The 18,677-nt window shown below is 43.8% G+C and overlaps 1 protein-coding gene across 1 annotated transcript in view; it reads right to left on the bottom strand.

Moving 5' to 3' along the window:
* Positions 1 to 18,677, bottom strand: part of lamb4 (laminin, beta 4) — a 146,301-nt gene that overhangs the window by 40,538 nt on the left and 87,086 nt on the right. The window contains 8 exon segments of the mRNA XM_030731998.1: positions 3,874 to 3,970; positions 4,193 to 4,410; positions 9,223 to 9,447; positions 16,560 to 16,717; positions 17,216 to 17,447; positions 17,528 to 17,671; positions 17,918 to 18,098; positions 18,365 to 18,476. Of these exon segments, the coding sequence (XP_030587858.1) occupies positions 3,874 to 3,970; positions 4,193 to 4,410; positions 9,223 to 9,447; positions 16,560 to 16,717; positions 17,216 to 17,447; positions 17,528 to 17,671; positions 17,918 to 18,098; positions 18,365 to 18,476 (1,367 nt within the window).

The raw sequence follows: 18,677 nt of genomic DNA, 5'->3' as shown, positions 1-18,677 counted from the left end.
TCTACTATGGAGGACACAGAGAATAGAGCTGTGTTTAAATTGCCTTTCACAGTTTGTGTCCTACATAACAGATTCAAGCTGAGTGAATTCATTAGAATTAAAATTTAGATTGGAATAATGTTTGCATTCACATGTATTATTTTATATTATTACAATAATATAAAATGAGGTTCAGTTAGCTTTACACAAAAATAGCAGGTAGAAACGTCCTCCAAAGAGCTACTTTTACTTTCTTACTTTGAGTAAATTTCAGAGCCTGTACTTTTTTACTTTTACTTAAGTAAAGAAGTTGAACCAGTACTTTGACTTTTACCAAAGTATTTTTTAACACAAGTACTTGTACTTCTACTTAAGTACAGAATGTCAGTACTTTTGCCACCTCTGCATATAGGCCAGGTTGGGTATCAGCACCACAGTAGCCTACTCCTGGGCAAACCGAGTGCATGAATGATGTGCTGAAAGAGCATGAATATCACTAACACATTTAGCTGAGGCTAAAGCCAGCAGCAACACAGTCTTCAAAGAAAGATGTTTCAAATCAGCTTGCTTTAGAGGTTCAAGTAGAGGGCCACGGAGCCCACCCAAAACCACTGCTAAGTCCCAAGGGTCGTGCCAGTGGACTGGAGACAGAGTAACCTGCAGGCCCCCTTCATAAAGCAGCAAACCAAAGGGTGCTGGCTAACCGTTTTATCACTAAACCCCATGTGGAAGGCAGCAATGGCAGCCAAGTACACTAACTGTGGAAAATGCTTTTTTGACTGTCAATCAAGTCCTGTAGGAATGACAGAATCAGGCCAACTGGACACTGAAATGGAATGTGACCCTTATCATGGCACCAGTCCTCAAACACCCTCCACTTACAGCTGTAAAAAAAAACCAGGTGGAGGATTCCCTAGCATATTGAATAGTGTTAATCACCCTCTGGGGAAGGCCCACCGTGCTTAGATTGACCCACTCATGTGCCAGGCCCAAAGTGCCAGGTGCTCTGGATGTGGGTGGAAAATCACCCCCCACAGCAGGAGCAAGAGTTGCCACGGCTGCCCGCACAAAAGCTGATATATCTCCACTAGCCAGTGCATTGCTGGTCAGAGCAGAGGTATCAAAATCAGTGTGTAGCAATGTTCCCTCACTCTGGACAGAGTGGGAGATATTAGAGCCAGAGGAGGAAAAGCATACAGGAGCACGGGCAGCCAAATGTGTGCGAGGGCATCCATGCAGAGAGGTGTGAACCAGCTGCCAAACATGGTGGTGAAAGCACATGCTCTGGGGTTGTTTTGCTGCCAGTGTTACTGGTACATTGCAGAAAGGTGATGGAATAATGGAGAAGGAAGACTACCTCCACATTTTTTAGCTTCACCTCAGATCAACAGCTAGATGGTTGAAACTAGGACACAAATTAGTGTTCCAACAGGACAATGACCCCAAAAACACATGCAAATTGGTTTTAGAAAGGATAAAGCAGGCTACATTAAGCTTCTGAAATGGCATTCCTAATGTCACGGCTGGGTGCTGCAGGCAGGGCAGAGAGGACCTCAAAGCAGGACGTGAGGCGAGAGCAGATTTGTGCTTAACTTTTATTGAAAATAACACAATAAAACAAAGCTGGACAGGGGCCAGCTACACAAAGACTAAACACTTGAAAAACTAGAAACTCGAAAACTCACAAACACTCTGCACGAACGTTAACCTAAACGTACAAGAACTTAGGACCCGACAAAGGACAAAGACAAGAGCAGACAATAAATACACAAGGGTTAATGAGGGGAGTGACAACAGGTGGAAAACAGCTGACCATAATTATGCAGACGAGACAGGGGGAAGAAAAACTGAATACAACACACAAGGAACACGACACTATCAAAATAAAACAGGAAGTGGAACTAAACACCCAAACCTAATACAAGAAACCCAGAATAACATACAACTAACAGAAAACCTAACCGTAATGAACTGAGGATCTAAATAATAACACCCAACAGAATGGAACTACACAAAAAAGAACTCAAGACTCTGGGCCACTGGCCCACAACCATGACACCTAAAGCCCTAATCTCAATCCTACTGAAAATTGAGCTACTCTTAAAAGCCAGGTTTGTGCCAGGAAACCAACCAATTTATATTAACTCCACCAATTCTGCCAAGAAGAGTGGTCAAACAGCTAGCCGGAATTATGCCAGAAGCTTGTTGATAGATACCAAAAGCATCTGATTGAGGTACAACTTGTTAAGGGACATTTAACCAAATATTAGTAGGGTGTATGCATGTATTTGAGCCTATATGATTACTTTTGTTACTATAGTTACTTACTTTTGAGAAAATTGAGAGAAAATCAGAAATAAATTCAAACTTGTGCACCCAAATCTTGTTTTTAAAGTCATTAAAGATTTATCATCCGGCCCTGGAAAAAGAAATAATTAAAAGCCCAAAATTACTGACATTCATGCCCATGATGACATGATGGAAACTTCTGACCACAGCTATATAAACAGTTTGTAATAGTTAACAGAATAAAGAGCAGGTCAGCTTAAATCTGTCGCAAACATTCAGTCTAATTATCAACATAAGACAAATGTTTCAGTGATATGTTACTGACTCAGCTTTGTCTGCTAGCATCAGACTAGCTGAAGACCCAGCTTCATACTGGGCAAATGAGGGTTTAAAAAAAATGAAACTGGATCCACTGTTGTCCATCTTCCTTAGGAAACAAAGAAGAGGGCTCATATGTAGTACAGTGCTTCTACGTCTTCTTTAGGGGTCACCACAACAGATCATCTGCCTCCCTTTCACCCTATCCCTAGCATCATCCTCAGTGGCACCAACCCTGTACATGTCCTACTTCACTATATCCATAAATCTTCTCTGAGGTCTTCCTTTTGTCCTCCTTACTGGCAGCTCCATCTTCTCCATCACTTGTCCAATATATCAATTAGCCCTCCTCTACACATATCCAAACCATCTCAGCCTCACCTCTCTGACTATGTCTCCAAACTGCTCAACCTGAGCTGACACCATCTCCAAACCATACATGACACCATCTTGTAAGCCTTCTCTTTCACTCTCGCTGCTATCCATTAAATTAAATTAATTAAATTAAATGTATTTATTTATATAGCAGCAAATCATAACAAACATTTGTATCAAGGCGCTTAAATCACCCCGACACTCATCTTCACCCACTCCACCCTTCCTGCACTCTCGCCTTCATCTCTCTTACACACTGCCTGTTGCTTTGGAGGGTTGAATTCCTCATTCCACCACCAAGTCTCCTTGTCCTCTTTCCTCTGTCCACAGGATACATGAAACACCTTCTTGGCAGTGTCCCTCAGCACTACAGCTGTACTTTCCCAATCATCTGGCATCTCTTACCTACCACCCACCTTCAACTTCCACCATTTAATCTTTGCTTTTAACTTCACTCACTTCCTCTCCAAACTCATCCAACAGACTACCATCCAATGGTGTCTAGCTACATTCTTCCATGCCACCACTTTACACTCTTTCAGGTTGCACATTCTGCATAAGATGTAGTCCACTTATATGCACATTCCTCGTATATGTCACCCTGTGTTCCCCTCTCCCCATGAAATGTGTGTTCAATATGCAGAACTATTCAAACTTTTTAGTTCAGACAGAGCAGGTAGGAAGGAATATTGTGCTTGGAGTTTACCTCTTTGATCCTCTATGATCATATAAGGACATCAAAGAGCTCAAAGAGTATAAAAAAGTGTGAAAAACCAAATGAGCTTTTGGTCCACTGATTTCATTATTTGAAACTTTGGTCATGTTTTGAACATATACCACTGGAACAGGTGATATATGTCAGTAAATAAAAAAAAGAATAGTCCACTTAAAAGCAAACAGAGTTTCACTCACGGATACACTGCAGGTCTGGATTCCCAAAATAATTTTCTCCGCATTCATCACACTGCCTTCCTCCAAACTCTGGATGGCATTGACACTGTCCGGTCACCTGAATATGTTGCAGCACATTCAGGAAATTTTTTACCATCATCATCTAATATAAGCCATTATAATTTAATGTTTTTCATTATAAATCAAACTAACCCTGATCTGGTCATGAACACAATGAGAGTTCTGAGGTGAGAGGTAACTAACACAGAATAACAGTCTCACATCTTAAACACCAAATAAATACTGAACCATGTGGTCAGTCTCTTGGTGGAGCTCTTGCCTTGTTGCAGATGTTGGTTAAAGAGTTAACTGGATCACAGCTGCAGCGCCGACATCCTGAGGCTCCATGCAAGTTCCAGTATCCGTCCTCACATTCGTCACAAAGGTTGCCCATCACCCCTGTCCTGCAGGGACATTGTCCTGTTGTTGGATCACAGAAACAGGGACTCTCCAGAGGACACTGAGTCACCTGAGTCCCCTGTCGATCACAGGAGCATTCTGGAAGATATTATATTTTTGTTTTGTCAGAAATCCATGAAGTCACTAGTAGTGACTTCATGGATTTCTTTACAATTAAAATTTTAGACATTAGAGAAAAAAATATTCATAACCATCTCAAAGATTTATCTTCATGTTCGGCTGCTTTCAGCACTGCTGGTATTTGTTTAGACTCTTTCACTCCAATTGATCTTTTGGAGTTAACTTCAAAGCCATCACTGACACAGCTGTCTTAGCTAATTATAGGCCAATCTCCAACCTTCCTTTTCTCTCAAAGATTCTTGAAAGAGTAGTTGTAAAACAGCTAACTCATCATCTGCAGAGGAACGGTTTATTTGAAGAGTTTCAGAATTCATCACAGTACAGAAACAGCATTAGTGAAGGTTACAAATGATCTTCTTACAGCCTCTGACAGTGGACTCATCTCTGTTCTTGTCCTGTTGGACCTCAGTGCAGCTTTTGATACTGTTGACCATAACATTTTATTACAGAGATTAGAGCATACTATAGGTATTAAAGGTACTGCACTGCAGTGGTTTGAATCATATTTATCTAATAGACTCCAATTTGTTCATGTAAATGGGGAGTCTTCTTCATACACTAAGGTTAATTATGGAGTTCCACAGGGTTCTGTGCTAGGACCAATTCTATTTACATTATACATGCTTCCCTTAGGTAGTATTATTAGAAAGCACTGCATCAATTTTCATGGTTATGCAGATGATACTCAGCTTTACCTATCAATGAAGCCAGATGACACACATCAATTAGTTAAACTGCAGGAATGTCTTAAAGACATTAAGGCCTGGATGACCTCTAATTTCCTGCTTCTAAATTCAGATCAAACTGAAGTTCTTGTACTCAGCCCCACAAATATTAGAAACATGGTGTCAAACCAGATACTTACTCTGGATGGCATTACTTTGGCCTCCAGTAACACTGTGAGAAATCTTGGAGTCCTTTTTGACCAGAATATGTCCTTCAATGCACATATTAAACAAATATGTGTACATACATGTTTCTAAAATTAGAAACATCCTTTCTCAGAGTGATGCTGCAAAGCTAATTCATGCATTTATTACTTCTAGGCTGGACTATTGTAATTCATTATTATCAGGCTGTCCTAAAAGCTCCCTGAAAAGCCTTCAGCTGATCCAAAATGCTGCAGCTAGAGTACTGACAGGGACTAGAAAGAGAGAGCAGATTTCTCCCATATTGGCTTCTCTTCATTGTTAAATCTGTTAAATCCAGAATAGAACTTAAAATCCTTCTCCTCACCTACAAGGTCTTGAATAATCAGGCCCCATCTTATCTTAAAGACCTCATAGTCCCATATCACCCAAATAGAGCACTTTGCTCTCAGACTGCTGGCTTACTTGTGGTTCCTAGGATACTTAAGAGTAGAATGGGAGGCAGAGCCTTCAGCTTTCAGGCCCCTCTTCTGTGGAACCAGCTCCCAGCTTGGATTGGGGAGACAGACACCCTCTCTATTTTTAAGCTTAGGCTTAAAACTTTACTTTTTGATCAAGCTTATAGTTAGGGCTGGATCAGGTGACCCTGAACCATCCCTTAGTTGGTTATGCTGCTATAGGCCTAGGCTGCTGGGGGGTTCCCATAATGCACAGTTTCTTTCCATTCACCTTATTTACTTTGTTTATACTCCACTCTGCATTTAATCATTAATTGTTATTAACCTCTGGCTCTCTTCCACAGCATGTTTTTTTCTCTCCCCTCAGGCCAACCGGTCGCGGCAGATGACCCCCCCTCCCTGAGCCTGTTTCTGCTGGAGGTTTCTTCCTGTTAAAAGGGAGTTTTTCCTTCCCACCGTCACCAAGTGCTGCTCATAGGGGGTCGTTTTGACTGTTGGGTTTTCTCTGTATTATTGTAGGGTCTTTACCCACAATACAAAGTGCCAGGAGGCGACTGTTTGTTGTAATTTGGCGCTATATAAATAAAATTGAATTGAATTCTGACCAGTTTTGAGATACTAAATAATAGAATCTTATAATACCAAGTTAAAGCTTGATTTTGCAGATAGAACCTTTTTGGTTTTTTTTGTTTTTAAGATCCTCAGAGAGTTCTTTGCCATGTTGGAACTTTCAGTGACCAGTATGAGAGAGTGTGAGAGCTGTACTACAAAATCCTCACTGGAGGCTTGCTACGTGCCTGTCTGCTTTAAAACTGCTACCATTGTTCCTGTCCCCAAGAAGCCAAGGATCACTGGACTAAATGACTACAGACCTGTGGCACTGACTTCTGTGGTCATGAAGTCATTTGAGCGTCTGGTGCTGTCCCACCTCAAGTCCCTCACAGCCCCCCTTCTGGACCCCCTGCAGTTTGCCTACAGAGCCAACAGGTTTATAATGACAATAAAGGCATTCTATTCTATTCTATTCTATTCTGTGGACGACGCCATCAACCTGACTCTGCACTTCATCCTACAGCATCTGGACTCCCAGGGAACCTACGCCAGGATCCTGTTTGTGGACTTCAGCTCTGCCTTCAACACCATCATCCCTGATCTCCTCCAAGACAAGCTGTCCCAGATGAACGTGCCTGATCCCATCTGCAGGTGGATCATTGACTTCCTGACGAACAGGAAGCAGCACGTGAGGCTGGGGAAGAATGTCAGCCAATCACCTCGGAGAAGGTGATTGGCTGTAACCTCCTATCTCTCCAGGACCTGTACACCTCCAGGACACTGAGGCTTGCAGGTCAGATCACAGCCGACCACTCTCACCCTGGGCACAGACTTTTTGACCCTCTCCCCTCAGGCAGGAGGCTACGGTCCATACGGACCAGAACCTCCCACCATAAGAACAGTTTCTTCCCCTCTGCTGTTGGACTCATGAACAATAACCCTAAGACTGTTACCACCACCCTCCACAAACGATGATGACCCTATGTTAATGCACCTGTCTGATTGCACTGATGTACATATTACTCTGCACTGTATATTTTGTAATTTTGTAATATTGTGTTATAGTTATAGTACTAATATCTTTGTATATTTGCAATTTGTATACTTGTATATTGTCTTATAGTTTTTATACTTATTTGTTTTTTCTGTAAGCACGAAGTACCGCAGCAATTTCCTAATGCTGTGAACCTGTTCACCCATATGGCAATAAAAAAAAACCTTCTGAACACACCTGTTCCCTATGCACACCTGAGACCTAGTAACACTAACGAGTCACATGACATTTTGGACGGGAAATGACAAGCAGTGCTCAATTTGGACATTTACAGGTGTAGTCTCTTCGGGGTGTACTCACTTTTGTTGCCACTGGTTTAGACATTAATGGCTGTATATTGAGTTATTTTGAGGGAAGAATAAATTTACACTGTTATATAAGCTGCACATAGACTACTTTTCATTGTGCCAAAGTGTCATTTTGTCAGTGTTGTCCCATGAAAAGATATACTTAAATATCTGCAGAAATGAGAGGGCTGAGGGGTGTACTCACTTTTGTGATACACTGTATATATACCCCATGTAACCCTTTTATGTATGTGTTGCCGCAAAAAAGAAGGAGGAGACATCTCTATAAAAACCAACTGTATGCGGAAGAGGGGGGAGCAACGAAAAGTGGGAAGTTCTGTGTGTGAGTGTGTGAGTAGTCAGCTAGAGAAGTGTAATAGTTAGGAGAGGAGCTCCTTTGGATTTATTCATTTTTCCCTTTTGGGATATTCTATCTGTGACTGTCAAGCCTTCTTAATAGTAAGTGCTTTTTCATTGTAATCTTATCTCTTTTTTATTAATAAATAAGAGAGGAATTGTCTCTCTAAAGGGCTTTTCTTGAGTGTTGAGTTTTTCCCTCTGGTCATTTGTTGCCCTGTGGGTCTGTGGGAGGAAGTGTTTTGAAATTGGTAACCTTAGCCAGTCTCTGGGGGAGAGAGGTGACCTTTCTGCTCTACCTTGTAGACAAGTGGGATAGGGGTTCTGCTCAGAGCTTAAAGATCCTATTCTAGTGAGTATATCACAATTCCTGGTGAGAGGGTCCCTGTACTCTTCTCACCTCAGGAAGGGACCTCAAAGAGCTTAATAGCCTGAGAACCCGATAGGACCCAGGGTCTGGATTTCTTTTCTAGTGAGCAGGCCGGAGCGCTCCTTGATAGTGTTTTGCTGTACCCTTGCATTTAATCAGCTTCAGATTTAAGATCAGAAATTACCCTGCGGTCTACAGGTTGCATTTAAAATTATCTGCCACATGTTATTCCGTTTATGCTCACTCCTCTTCAGTAGCGCTAACAAAGATTCTGGAAGTACTGCGAGCACAACTTACGAACATCAGTCTGGCTGACTGTAACCCCTGATTATAGTGCTATAAAGGATACATGATATATGGTTTTGCATGTTTAATCTCTTTGTATGTGGATAAGCCCCAGTGATGGAGGATACGCCAATAGGATTGTCTGTTATGTGTTATTGTTCCTCCATTTAGGCTCAGATCGTTTGATGCTTGATGGTGCAGTGACTGTAAATGCAAAATTCTCTCAGACACATTAAACCTAAAGTAACGAGCCTGTGAGCTCTTGTTAGTAACAAAAAAAAATAAATAAAGGCTCAGTACAGATAGTCAAAGAGCTCTAAACTGAAAGAAGCCTGCTGGAGTAGCTTGGGCACCTGATCAGAATGCCTTTTAGTTGCTGCCAAGTGGAGGTTTTCTTGAACAAGCCCAGCTGAGTAAAGACTGCACGTTCCACCAAAAAAGAGACTACAGGATGCAAGAATAACTACTTAGATGCCCTGAGGAGATTTTGGATAAGTGGAGATGGATGGATGATTTGTTTGTCTGTTTTTGCTATCACCTTTGCATTCCCGGGCCAGGGCATTGCCATAGTAGCCAGGTTTACATTTTTGGCAGTGGAGTCCCATTGTGTTGTAAAGGCAGCGTAGACACTCTCCTGTTGCACTGTCACAGGAGTTGCGATCATCTGGGTTGATGTTGTTGTTGCAGGGACATTCTTTACAGACAGTACCTGGTAATGTCAGATCACCATAGAAACCAGGGCTGCACTTGTCACAGTGTACACCTGAGTGGGAAACAGAATGTTAACTATTTTATGCACATAAAGACAGTATCATCTCTCATTTGATGCTATAAATAATCTTTTTACAAATGCTGACAATTAGCATCACTACTGTTTGACACCTGGTTACCTCTTCCATGTAAAGGTAGCACGGTAAAAGTAGGTGATGCACATGGGCTAGCTTTCATGGTCCTGAGCTGGTGGCCCAGTGTTTTAAGTTCTTTTAGTGAAGTTTGTCTGTGTAGATTCTCAGTTATCCAGGTCATAGTAGTCTCTGGAGCTTGAAAAAGGCGACTGGACTTCTTTTTGTTTCTTGAAGACGTTTCACCTCTCATCCGAAAGGCTTCTTCAGTTCTCAACCAAATGGTGGAGAGACCCAGGTATTTAAACCCCTGTGGGCGTAGTCCCCTGGAGGTGGTTATGACCCTCTATTGATCATGTGCTTGAACACATGTGCCCAGGTGTGAAGGGGGCGTGGGTCATATTTAATCAGTGGTTTCAGTTGAAACCAACTTAGGACTCCGCTCCATTGTTTCCTGTGGCCTATTGAGGTCACTGGAACAAAGGTGTGAATGGGGGTTGAGACGTCTGGGAAGGGAGCTCAGGACAGCACTGTAAGCGGGGGAAAGTTGGTGACGTAATCCACCTCCTCTGTTCAATGATGGTTGTTCACAGTGGACATAGATGGCTTCTTTCACTCCTCTTTCAAACCATCTGTTTTCCCTGTCCAAAATGTGGACATTGGCATCCTCAAAAGAGTGCCCTTTTTCCTTCAGATGCAGATGTACTGCTGAATCTTGTCCTGTCGAAGTGGCTCTTCTATGTTGTGCCATTCGTTTGTGAAGAGGCTGTTTGGTTTCACCAATGTAGAGGTCCGAGCACTCTTCACTGCACTGAACAGCATACACTACATCGCTGATCTTGTGTTTGGCGGGTTTGTCCTTGGGATGAACCAGTTTTTGTCTTAGGGTGTGACTTGGTTTGAAGTATACTGAGATGTCATGCTTGGAGAAAATTCTTCTGAGTTTCTCTGACAAGCCTGACACATATGGGATGACAATGTTGTTCCTCTTGTCCTTCCCATTCTCTGTAGTTTGTGTTTGGCCTTCATTCCTGTGCATCTTAGCTGATTTGATGAAGGCCCAGTTGGGGTAACCGCATGTTTTGAGGGCTTTCTTAATGTGTGTGTGTTCCTTATGCTTCCCTTCTGCCTTAGAGGGAACACTTTCCGCACGGTGTTGTAGGGTCCTGATCACCCCAAGTTTGTGTTCCAGAGGGTGGTGGGAGTCAAAGAGGAGATACTGGTCTGTGTGTGTGGGCTTCCGGTAAACTTCAATGTTGAGGCTTCCATCTTCCTCGATAAGCACCGCACAGTCCAGGAATGGTAACTTGTTATCTCTGGTGTCCTCCCTGGTAAAACGTATGTATTTATCCACTGAGTTAATGTGACGAGTGAAGGCTTCTACTTCTTGGGTTTTGATTTTGACCCAGGTGTCATCTACATATCTGTACCAGTGGCTAGGTGCCATCCCTTTGAAAGAACCAAGAGCTTTACTTTCCACTTCCTCCATGTAAAGGTTGGCTACAATGGGAGACACTGGGGAGCCCATGGCACATCCATGCTTCTGTCTGTAGAATCCATCATTGTATTTAAAATATGTTGTGGTAAGGCAGAGATCTAAAAGTGCACAAATCTGATCTGGGGTGAAGCTGGTTCTGTTCAGTAAGGAATCGTCTTCCTGTAGTCGTCTTCTGACGGTCTCCACTGCCTCAGTTGTAGGTATGCAAGTGAAAAGTGAAACCACATCAAAGGACACCATGGTTTCATCTGGATCCAGTACAAGATTCTGGACCTTGTTAGTAAAATCTGTAGAGTTTTCAATGTGGTGGGGTGTGATGCCAACAAGCGGTGATAAGATGGTGGCGAGGTGTTTGGAAATGTTGTAGGTGACCGAGTTTATACTGCTGATAATGGGTCGAAGTGGGACTCCTTCTTTGTGGATCTTTGGGAGTCCATAAATGCATGGAGTGGCTTCTCCAGGGTACAGGCGGTAGTAAGTGGGGCGGTCAATGGCTTTTTCCTTTTCAAGTTGTTGCAGGCAGCAAACAACTTTTTTCTTGTAGTTGCTTGTGGGATCACGTCTCAAGACCTCATAAGTATTCTACAGACAGAAGCATGGATGTGCCATGGGCTCCCCAGTGTCTCCCATTGTAGCCAACCTTTACATGGAGGAAGTGGAAAGTAAAGCTCTTGGTTCTTTCAAAGGGATGGCACCTAGCCACTGGTACAGATATGTAGATGACACCTGGGTCAAAATCAAAACCCAAGAAGTAGAAGCCTTCACTCGTCACATTAACTCAGTGGATAAATACATACGTTTTACCAGGGAGGACACCAGAGATAACAAGTTACCATTCCTGGACTGTGCGGTGCTTATCGAGGAAGATGGAAGCCTCAACATTGAAGTTTACCGGAAGCCCACACACACAGACCAGTATCTCCTCTTTGACTCCCACCACCCTCTGGAACACAAACTTGGGGTGATCAGGACCCTACAACACCGTGCGGAAAGTGTTCCCTCTAAGGCAGAAGGGAAGCATAAGGAACACACACACATTAAGAAAGCCCTCAAAACATGCGGTTACCCCAACTGGGCCTTCATCAAATCAGCTAAGATGCACAGGAATGAAGGCCAAACACAAACTACAGAGAATGGGAAGGACAAGAGGAACAACATTGTCATCCCATATGTGTCAGGCTTGTCAGAGAAACTCAGAAGAATTTTCTCCAAGCATGACATCTCAGTATACTTCAAACCAAGTCACACCCTAAGACAAAAACTGGTTCATCCCAAGGACAAACCCGCCAAACACAAGATCAGCGATGTAGTGTATGCTGTTCAGTGCAGTGAAGAGTGCTCGGACCTCTACATTGGTGAAACCAAACAGCCTCTTCACAAACGAATGGCACAACATAGAAGAGCCACTTCGACAGGACAAGATTCAGCAGTACATCTGCATCTGAAGGAAAAAGGGCACTCTTTTGAGGATGCCAATGTCCACATTTTGGACAGGGAAAACAGATGGTTTGAAAGAGGAGTGAAAGAAGCCATCTATGTCCACTGTGAACAACCATCATTGAACAGAGGAGGTGGATTATGTCACCAACTTTCCCCCGCTTACAGTGCTGTCCTGAGCTCCCTTCCCAGACGTCTCAACCCCCATTCACACCTTTGTTCCAGTGACCTCAATAGGCCACAGGAAACAATGGAGCGGAGTCCTAAGTTGGTTTCAACTGAAACCACTGATTAAATATGACCCACGCCCCCTTCACACCTGGGCACATGTGTTCAAGCACATGATCAATAGAGGGTCATAACCACCTCCAGGGGACTACGCCCACAGGGGTTTAAATACCTGGGTCTCTCCACCATTTGGTTGAGAACTGAAGAAGCCTTTCGGATGAGAGGTGAAACGTCTTCAAGAAACAAAAAGAAGTCCAGTCGCCTTTTTCAAGCTCCAGAGACTTTAGTGAAGTTTCATTTTTGTTGTATTTTCCCGTTGTTTCCTTGTGTGTGGTGTTTAGGTACCCTTTCCCATAGAGTTTAGTTTTCCCTTAGTGTCCCTCTCTTGTGTTGTGTTGTCTCTTGTGGCTGTTTCCCCAGTATGTATTTTATTCCTCATGTGGTGTCAAGTCTGTGATTGTATCTTGTTGGGTCACTTCCTGTTTTATTTTGACAGTTCCATCTTCCCTGTGCTTTGTGTTTAGTTTTACTTCCTCTGTGTTATTAGTCTTATTTGTTTCACCTGTGGTTCCCAGCTGTTTCCACTTGCCCTGATTACCTAGTGTGTGTATTTAAGCCTTCAGCCCCCCCCCCCCCCCCCCCCCCCCCCCCCCAGTTTCTCCCAGACTTATTTGTGATTTTGTGTGCACACACACACACAACACGCCCTCTCAATATAACTTATATTGTAACTACAGCACACAGCTGCAGAACAGTGACCTGTTATTTTACCACTAGAAGAAGAAGAAGAAGAAGAAACAGCCTTTATTGTCCCACAGAGGGGAAATTTGGGTGTAACAGCAGCCGCAGTTATTATAAATATAAATAAAGATATAATAATTCACACTATTAAGAAAAGAATATATATAAAATCAACAAACAATATTAACCTTAATACTACTAATAATAATAACACTATATACAATGTGCATGATGTGCCGGACTATTTACAGTATATTATATATTATCCTACATTGTGTAGGCTATTGTGGTTTTTGTTGGTAGCAGTGATGGTTATAAAGTCTTACAGCTGCTGGGAGGAAGGATCTGCGGTAACGCTCCTTTGTGCATTTAGGATGCAGCAGTCTGTCACTGAAGGAGCTCTCCAGCTCAGCAACAGTTTCATGCATGGGATGGGAGACCTTGTCCATCAGTGATGTTATTTTGGTCAGAGTCCTTCTGTCTCCCACCACCTGCACTGAGTCGAGAGGACATCCTAGGACAGAGCTGGCTTTCCTGATGAGCTTGTCTATCCTCTTCCTCTCAGCTGTAGACAAGCTGCTGCTCCAACATACTGCTGCATAGAAGATGGCTGATGCCACCACAGAGTCATAGAAGGTCTTCAGGAGTGTCCTCTGCACTCCAAAAGACCTCAGCCTTCTCAGCAGGTAGAGTCTGCTCTGACCCTTCCTGTAGAGCGCATCAGTGTTATGAGACCAGTCCAGTTTATTGTTTAGGTGAACACCCAGGTACTTATAAGAGTCCACTATCTCAATGTCCACTCCCTGGATGTTCACCGGTGTCCGTGTGGTGGGTCTGCGCCTGCGGAAATCCACCACCAGCTCCTTGGTTTTAGCGGCGTTGATCAGGAGGTGGTTCCGCTGGCACCAGTCCACAAAGTCCTGAGTCCACTGTCTGTACTCTGAGTCATCCTCACCTGTGATGAGGCCAACTATGGCAGAGTCGTCAGAGAACTTCTGCAGATGGCAGCGTGGGGAGTTGATGGAGAAGTCTGCAGTGTAGAGGGTGAAGAGGAACGGTGCCAGCACAGTTCCCTGTGGGGCCCCCGTACTGCAGACCAGCCTGTCAGAGACACAGCCCTGTGTCCTCACGTACTGTGGGCGGTCAGTGAGGTAGTCCAGTATCCACTCGGAGATGTGGTGGTCCACTCCTGACAGTTCCAGCTTGTCTCTCAGAAGTCCTGGCTGGATGGTGTTAAAAGCACTGGAGAAATCAAAGAACATGATCCTCACAGTGCTTCCAGGCTTCTCCAGGTGGGTCAGAGCTCGGTGCAGGAGGTAGATGATGGCGTCATCCACCCCGATGCCAGGCCGGTAGGCGAACTGCAGCGGGTCCAACGAAGACGACACCATGAGGCGTAGATGGTTGAGGACCAGCCTCTCGAGGGTCTTCATTAGATGCGATGTCAGGGCTACCGGCCTGTAGCTGCTAAGATCCTTTGGATGTTTGGTCTTTGGTACCGGTACCACACAGGAGGTCTTCCACAGTTGTGGTACTTTCCCCAGCTTCAAGCTCAGGTTGAACATGTATCCCATGATGCCACACAGCTGATCTGCGCAGCACCTCAGGAGCCTGGAGCTGATGCCGTCTGGACCAGCAGGCTTTCGCACCTTGATCTTACGTAGCTCCTTCCTCACATGATGAGTTGAGAGGGACAAGATGGAGGTGGGGGATGGGGGTTGTGAGATGGAGTCCTCAGAAGTGAAGGGGGTGGGTGATGGCTGAGAGCTGAGAGGTGTGAGGTCCCAAGAAGAAGAAAGGTTGGCAGTCATTAAAGATGGTGGGGCTGACAGCAGGGGGGACTGGGCTGGGGGAGGGGTGGGGTGGGTGGCTGGTCAAACCTGTTAAAGAACTGGTTCAGGTTGTTAACCCACTCTAAGTCTCCCACAACCCTAGGGCTTGGTTTGTGGCCTGAAATTGAGTTCAAACTCCTCCAAACCCCACTGATGTTGCTCTGCTGTAGCTGGTCCTCCATCTTCTTCCTGTAGATGTTTTTTCCATCCCTGATTTTCCTTCTCAGATCCTTCTGCACGGCTCTCAGCTCCTCCTTATTTCCTGATCTAAAGGCTCTCTTCTTCTCCTTCAGGAGAGCCTTTATTTCAGAGTTGATCCAGGGTTTGTTGTTTGAAAAACACCGTACCCTCCTGGTGGGCACAGTGTTTTCCACGCAGAAATTGATGTAATCAGTGATGCAGTCCGTGATGCTGTCGATGTCCTCCCCATGAGGGGCACAAAGCTCTTCCCACACAGTGGAGCTAAAGCAGTCTCTCAGAGCTTCTTCAGTCTCCTCAGACCATTTCTTCACTGTGTGTGTCACAACTGGTTCTCTGTGTACCAAGGGTTTGTACACAGGCTGGAGATGAACCAGGTTGTGATCTGAGCCCCCCAGGGGAGGCAGAGGTGATGAGCTGTATGCCTCCTTGATGTTGGCATACAGTAGATCCAGTGTGTTGGTATTCCTGGTGTGGCAGGTGACATACTGGGTGAAGGTGGGGAGAGTGGAGGACAGGGAGACGTGGTTAAAGTCCCCTGAGATCAGAAAGAGGGCCTGTGGGTGCTGTGTTTGGAGTCTGCTGGTAGTAGCATGGAGGACATCGCAGGCTGCAGCAGCGTTAGCAGAGGGCGGCACATACACAGTTATCACAATAACATGTGAAAACTCCCGAGGAAGATAGTGCGGTCTCATACCAACAGCGAGCAGTTCAATGTCCTTACTGCAGAGCGTCTCTTTGATGGTTAGATGTCTGGAGTTGCACCATCTATCGTTTCCTAGTTTACTAGTAACTTAAACTAACCTGAGTTGATACAAATGAAAACAGTCATGATCGAACGCCCTCTCAAAAGCGCACGCTGGAGCTCCTTTTGTGTGTGTGCGTGTAGGTGGAGGGGAGGTGAAGGAGCACAGAGGCGCCTAATCAGTACCGTGCCTCTGTTATTGATCATATCATATGCACAGGCATTAAATACAGAGAATGCCGACTAGAGAAATAATTTCCCCATGTCACTTTGGCGCCCCCCTCTTGTGCGACGCCCCTATGTAATGCATATAGTGCATACTTTTTGTGCCACTGACCGTGATATAGCTCTTACCTGTGTGCCCCTCCCAGCAGTTACAAGTGAGCCTGAGGGACTGTGGGTCATGCTGGCAGGAAGTGGCAAAGAATCGTCCACTGCTCAGAACATCTGGACACAAACAGGGCTGACAGGGCTGTCTGGAGACTGGGTCAGCATAGTAACCCTCAACACACCTGCATCAAAATAGGTCTGGCATCAGAACCAGAACATGTACAGAACCTTACCCGCACTAAGTGCTGACACATTATCTACTGGGTAAACTGAATCTAAATAGATTTTCTTCTCAGTTTACTGACAAAGCTAAGACATTTTTGGAGGATTAAAAAAATTGCCAGCCCAGGCTGAAGTTATAGTAAATGAAGGTTCATCTTTTTTTAATTATATATGTTTGCAGATAAAAGCTCCTGAAAACCCAACCATTTTCTATTTTTCTTTGTTTTTGCGTTATCATTCTGTAGTATTGTGTGTAGTCTTATAAGAATATAAATCCATTTTAAGGTAAATCTGACAACATGCAGTGAGTCTTTTGGGTCTGACAACTTTCCAATTATACTGGATATTTAAAAATGAAAAAGGATTGTCTTTTAAAATAACACTTGGATGCCATTATTCTAATAACATGTTCATGTTTACCCAATATACAATAAAATACAATATACTGAATGCTTAACTTGTCACAGTTGGGTCCAGTGGTGTGCTCCCTGCAGTTCAGACACTCTCCGTTGTCTCCGTCACACGCCTCAGACAGCCCCTTACAGTCACACGGTTGACAGAAAGGGAATCCCCAGAATCCCATCTGACAGCGATCACAGCGCTGACCTGTCACCTCTGAATGACACACACACTGACCTCTGACCTGATCACACAGCTCTGACACAGAGCCACGGGGCTCACATTCACATCCTGTAAGCAGGTGAGAATTCATTATGCATAAACTGTCAGACATTCAGAAAGAAAATGTAGGGTTTTTTTTGGTTTCTTACGTTTGCAGCCTTCAGGTCCAAAGCCAAACGTCATTGGTGCACAACTATCACAGCAATGACCAATAACATTGGGTTTACACTCACAGAACCCATCCAGTTTACTGCAGGTTGTTCCAACAGAGCCAATAACATTACACCTGCAAACTAAGGTAAACAAAGGTAAAATGCAGAAAACTATTAACTATTACAAGGGCAATTCTGGGACCTGAGGACAGAATTTAATTCCACTGCATTTAAATGTGATGCAAATGACAAAGAATCTTTAAAATAACCACATGATGTGCAATAACATCACAAGTTAAAAAGTAAAAAAAAAAAAAAAAAGAGTGACATAGACACTGTTCTTTTTCCATCATCTCAATCCTGGATCATGTGAGCCAAAGAACTTACGGACAGCTCCATTGTGGATTTGTGCTGAAAGGCTCATAATGAGTCCCTCACAGACTTCTGGTAGCGACTCCTGAGAGTTGAGCTCAACAGCCAATCCAACACAGCGATACCGGCGAAAAGCGTTGAGGTCGCTATGAGAGCAGAAGTCATGGACTGGCTCGATTCTGTGAATTAGATTCATCTGGGGAAAGAAAGACAGTTAGTGAATGAAACCTTTTGCTTAAACATGCAGAAATCACCTCAGAATGTGGTTTGTGGTGGACACATGCAGCACATCATTTAACTTTGAAAAGATCAGAAATTGACTTGACCATGTAAACTTCCTGAATCTGTTTTTCCACAGAGAGAGCTTGTGTTGCTCACCTGTGATTGGACGGTTACTGTTAGGAGGAGGGGTTTAAAGAACTCAGACAATCATTTTATTTGAACAGATGAAGTCCTCCTCACCGAGTCAATCAGAATGTGTGAACTATCAGAGCCAGGCTGTTTGTAAAAGAAGATATCCACAAAATATCGACCTGCAGCATTCAGACACACCGCAGAGTCCAGGATACCTCGCCTGGGAAAAAAACAAAAACAAATAGCCAAGTCAATTTTATTTATTTAGCACTTTAAAACAGCATGTCTGGACAAAGTGCTTAAAATTGAGAACACAATAAAAATTTCAAAACCATTTAAAACATAAATAAATTGATAAATAAAACAAATCAATCAATAAAAGTCAACTCTCAGAGTGCAAAAACAAATAAACCAAAAAGTT

Source organism: Archocentrus centrarchus, chromosome 6, assembly GCF_007364275.1.
Source record: "Archocentrus centrarchus isolate MPI-CPG fArcCen1 chromosome 6, fArcCen1, whole genome shotgun sequence".
Taxonomy (NCBI): Eukaryota; Metazoa; Chordata; class Actinopteri; order Cichliformes; family Cichlidae; genus Archocentrus; species Archocentrus centrarchus.
The sequence above is the reverse complement of the archived record's forward strand: the minus strand, read 5'-3'. Positions and strand labels throughout refer to the sequence as shown.